General features: G+C 42.3%; 1 protein-coding gene across 1 annotated transcript; it reads left to right on the forward strand.

The window, feature by feature from the left end:
* The first annotated feature begins 2026 nt into the window (after positions 1 to 2026).
* LOC147242287 (uncharacterized) lies at positions 2027 to 3732 on the forward strand. The gene has a single exon (XM_086189848.1). The coding sequence runs from the start codon at positions 2435 to 2437 to the stop codon at positions 3515 to 3517; it is 1083 nt and encodes a 360-aa protein (XP_086045974.1). The 5' UTR covers positions 2027 to 2434; the 3' UTR covers positions 3518 to 3732.
* The last annotated feature ends 1479 nt before the right edge of the window (positions 3733 to 5211 follow it).

The following is a 5211-nucleotide window of genomic DNA, read 5'->3' on the forward strand; positions in this document are numbered from 1 at the left end:
ACTCCAAAAGGTAACAGCGAGCTAACATTAGCATCATTCAACATCATCTTGCAACAATTATTTTATATACTTGCAGTGGGGGGCTATAATCCCCTTAACTTTTATTTGTATCTGTATCAAACAAATAAAGTATTCCAAATTCAAAATGCAGGGACAATCATTTGCCAAAATGTGATTGTTATAATAATACTACAGCTATTTTAGTGAGGTAATATCAATAGAAAATAACATAATGATGACTGATAAGGTTGGTCTGGCTCCAAATGGCAACAAGTGGAACTTCTGTGTATAAAAAAAAATTAAACAAAACAAAACACAACAAAACTTCAACTACAACATGAACTACATAAAAGCCTGAAGCAACAAGCTAACATTGAGCTAACATTAGCACCACTATCTGTGAAAGCAAGCTAACATTAGCACCACTCCCACAGTATGTGTTCGAGGAGAATTTTATACTTTGTGTTGTAGAGATAAAACAGCAACCCCTCCTTGATGAATCGATCAGTGTGTATAGTGGAGTTACAATGTATCCACCAAAGTTTACACAAGGTCGGATTACTTTTTTATTTTTTGGTTCCCATGGCAAAAGAAAAGGGGCATCATGAGACATAAGGCCCTGTTTCTCAGAGAACATTTATATTTTTTTCTAATCTTCATTAACTTATCTATGTGTATATAATATTTATACTCTGTATCTACACACCTGTGCATTTAATTGCTGCTGAACTGAACTGAAGCAACAAGCTAACATTGAGCTAACATTAGCACCACTATCTGTGAAAGTAAGCTAACATTAGCACCACTATCTTTGAAAGTAAGCTAACATTAGCACCACTCCGATGAACTGGAGGAGAATTTTATACTTTGTGTTGAAGAGATAAAACAGCAACCCCTCCTTAATGAATAGGTCAGTGTGTATAGTGATATTAAAATGTCTTCCCCAGAGAAACCTGGCGAAGAAAGCCAAACCACACCATTTATTTATTTTTATCTTCATTAACTTATCTATGTGTATAAAATACTTATACTCTATATCTATACACCTGAGCATTTACTTTGCTTCAGGTTCATTCATTGATTCACTTGTGGAAGATTGTGAATACTGAAGTAAATTGCAGCCCAGAGAGCATGATGAGATTTAAAAAACAGCAACAACAGGACGCCTAGCAACCAGGACCATCAAAGCCCCGCATAAAGTTCTGACCCCTCACATCACCGAATGATGAGCCTACGTGTATATGAAGTGAAGCAGAGCATCAACTGCCATTCCAACCAGCTGACACCTTCACGCTCCTTCAAGGATTTTCAGAAACCTTCAGGTTCTTGCTTGAAGGAGTTTCAGAAGGGTTTGGACAGCGTTTCAGTTGGAGAATTTCATTTGGAGAGCTTCAGTTGCACCGTCAGTGAACCCGACAACGGTAAGATTTACCAACTTCTTACCCAACTTACATTACACCATGCTAGGCTACGCTACGATGGGCTGCCTGCCCCACGAGCACAGTTCTAAATTAGCAAACGTGGCTAATTTAGAAGGATTTTACACAAATGTCTGTTAGTTTGCACTTAGTGACTGCTATTGAAATATGTCAATATGCTAGGCTAATTCCCTTACAATTTGCATCTTTATTTGACATCTTATTTTGAAAAATGCTTTTTGCTGGCTGATGAAGAAAAACGTTGTGCCTGCATTTTTTCATCAAAAATGCATTTTTCCAACATGAAGATGTTGTACAGGTTCAGCCAGGACCATAAATCCGTTTAATATCAAGCTTCACACTGAATTTCGACTCTGTTGATCTTTACGTAGCGGTGGAGGGAGGCTGCTCCGGCTGACACTTGAAGCTCGTGCTGCTCCTCCAGGTATTCAAGGCGAAGTAAAAAAGTTTGAAGGACAATAAACTTTAACTGAACTGATGAGAAATCGGCCCAAGCCTACAGTGGTTCTTTGTGTTGAAAAGTATTTAAAATGATGGAGTTGTGTGTCAGAATCCGAACTTGTGAAGGTTTCAAGTATGGGTGAGGAGAAAGTGTTTGCCTGTGCTGATGTTTGTTTTTTGTTCAGACACCAGAAACTGCATAAGGATGATTGTTGTAACAGACAGATAGAATACTTGTGTACTTCAAATGTCAAACTCAAATTTGGGAGGGATTTTTTTTCATGCAAAAGCAAAACTACAAACATTTGATTTGTGTTTAGTTTCTTTTATCATTTTTCGACAGGACACAAGTGATGGGAGACAGGAGAGGGAATTAAATTGTTGTTCAGGGATTGGGATTTTATTGTTGAGGATACGTTCGATATTTGCACATGATTTCTATTATTTCTCATCATTCAATGTCATTTTCATGTCTTGTTTTGCTCACATAGCTACATTATCTCATGCCAATTAAGTTATTTGATTTTACCAGGAAATAAGTAAGCAGAGAAACCATGGGGAAGGAGTGGTGGATGGTTCAGACCGAGGAAGAGAGGCAGAGGACCAAGGAGAGGTACAGAAGGAACAGGGATGAGTGGTTGGAGACACAGACGCGGGGAAGACAACAGGAAGAGAAGGGAAGAAAGGAGGCAGAGGAGGCAGAAAGGAGGCAGAGGACCAAGGAGAGGTACAGACAGAATAGGGACAAGGGGCTTGAGGCAGAGAGGCTGGAACGGGAACAGGAAGAGAAGACAAGAAAGGAGGCAGAGGAGGCAGAAAGGAGGCAGAGGACCAAGGAGAGGTACAGACAGAATAGGGACAAGTGGTTTGAGGCAGAGAGGCTGGAACGTGAAAAGGAGGAGAAGGGAAGAAAGGAGGCAGAGGAGGCAGAAAGGAGGCGGAGGACCAAGGAGAGGTACAGACAGAATAGGGACAAGGGGCTTGAGGCAGAGAGGCTGGAACGGGAACAGGAAGAGAAGGGAAGAAAGGAGGCAGAGGAGGCAGAAAGGAGGCAGAGGACCAAGGAGAGGTACAGACAGAATAGGGACAAGTGGTTTGAGGCAGAGAGGCTGGAACGGGATCAGGAAGAGAAGACAAGAAAGGAGGCAGAGGAGGCAGAAAGGAGGCAGAGGACCAAGGAGAGGTACAGACAGTATAGGGACAAGGGGCTTGAGGCAGAGAGGCTGGAACGGGAACAGGAAGAGAAGGGAAGAAAGGAGGCAGAAAGGAGGCAGAGGACCAAGGAGAGGTACAGACAGAATAGGGACAAGGGACTTGAGGCAGAGAGGCTGGAACGGGATCAGGAGGAGAAGGGAAGAAAGGAGGCAGAGGAGGCAGAAAGGAGGCAGAGGACCAAGGAGAGGTACAGACAGAATAGGGACAAGGGACTTGAGGCAGAGAGGCTGGAACGCGATCAGGAGGAGAAGGGAAGAAAGGAGGCAGAAGAGGCTGGAGAACCGGAGAGAACCCACACAGGCACAAGGAGAACATGGAGACTCACAAAGAAAGACCCCATGCTCCAGCCGGGGCTCAAACCCGGAACCTGGGAGACGACAGAGCTGACCACTGCTCCACCCATATTGAGATTTTCATTTTAATAAATCATATGTTGTTATATGCTCTGGTATTCCACTCAGTTGTCACCTCGGGCATATTTCTGTATCTGTTTGTGGGTTACAGTCGAAGGGAAGTGTGTATGGCAGCCCTTGACCGAAATGTTTTTATTTTCATTGAACCAAAGTTTATGTTTCTCTCTCTCTCGCTGTCCATCTCCTTCATTTATTTTTGTAACTGAACTCAATTTCAAAGTGCCACAGGTAAATTAATGTCATCAGTTTGACTAGAAATCTGAATTCTACTTCTAATCTATTCTAATAATAAAACCATGATGTCTAATTTGAAATGAAAACTAGTTGTTGTTTTCATAAAGTATTTTAGGCCTGTTATATTATTTTGTGCTCTTTCAAAGAAACTTCCAACCTTCTTTAATTAAAAAAAAGCCTTTGTTAAATGAAATGAATTTTTGTTCTCGAAAAGATGCCCAGGGACGGAGGATTGTTACTAGTTAATTACTTGGCCTCAACACGACCACTTTTCCACACCTGCTCATCGATACTGTTGAGTCATGGTGACCCAGTCTGGGAGGGGGGGGACAGAAACCTCACTCCCAACCTTGGCTGATACTCCTCTGAGACGTGGAGCTCCAACATGCTTCTCCATGGAGACCAGTCCCTGATGGAGTATCCTTCCTGCAAACAGGGCTGCATGGATCCCTCATCCTGTCATCTATGTGGAGAAGAACCAAAGCATCTGTGTAACGCCTGCCCCTTTCAAGTGTTTAATCTGTGGGGCAAATGCCTTCTACCCCTGCAAAATGGCAGTGGCAGCAACATTACTCATCCACAAAATAGAGCATTCGTAAATTATAGTCGACATTGCTAACTAGCTGAAGAGAGATGGCAAGGTGAAGTAGAAAGTCCAGCGATTGTCCAAAGAGAATATTGAACCAATATCCCAAAGAACAGTCCAAATACTGCTGCCACCAATACAGTCATCAAAATGTATGCAGCTTAAAGATGCACATGAATATGCAAAATTCCTAGTCTTATACTCTTGGAGCACCACATTAATTATAGAGGATTCGATCGGAACCTCAACCGGTCACCAAGTGACAAAAATGTAAGAATAGACCAGAGGAAAAGACAGAGTGCAGCCGATGGGTTTTATTCTCAAAGTCTCTCAAGTTCTACAACACAGAGAAACAGAAGTTGCCCCCGTCGAGAAAAGCCCCCCTCACACATCTCATCGAGCTATGTTTATAGCCAAAGAGGCGTGTATTTTGATTACAGATGTGTGTGTGTGTGTGTGTTTGGATATGCGTGTAAATGTGTAAGTGTGTGCCTGGGTCATTCCAACCGGAACATTCCGAGATGCTCTTCCAACTCCAGAGAGCTGGACCGTCCGGGACTGATGTGTGTATGTGAGCGTGTGTGTGTGTGCGTGCGTTCTGACAACTGATACCTGTTTTGGTCTAATGAACTTCTCGGAACATTAACAACTTCTTGGTGACATTAACATCCTCTCGGTAACATTTCCAAACATTGGAGTAATTCCCGGGACATCAATATCTTTTCAATAACAACTCCAAACAGGGAGATGATGATGTTGTAATATTCCTTGGTGTTTGCCAAAACCTGACCTTTCCCTTAGGGTTCTTCAACCTAACACAGAGAATGATAAATTTTGGATATATAACCATTCATTGTGCCACTTCGTAATTCTGTCTCCATTT

This window comes from Aulostomus chinensis, chromosome 20 (assembly GCF_037954235.1).
Source record: "Aulostomus chinensis isolate RoL2024-O1b breed Wild chromosome 20, RoL_Achi_v1.0, whole genome shotgun sequence".
NCBI classification, from domain to species: Eukaryota; Metazoa; Chordata; class Actinopteri; order Syngnathiformes; family Aulostomidae; genus Aulostomus; species Aulostomus chinensis.

What these genes read in the sequence shown, in the direction of transcription:
- LOC147242287 (XM_086189848.1), top strand. Translation starts at nt 2,435, where the DNA reads ATGGGGAAGGAGTGGTGGATGGTTCAGACCGAGGAAGAGAGGCAGAGG.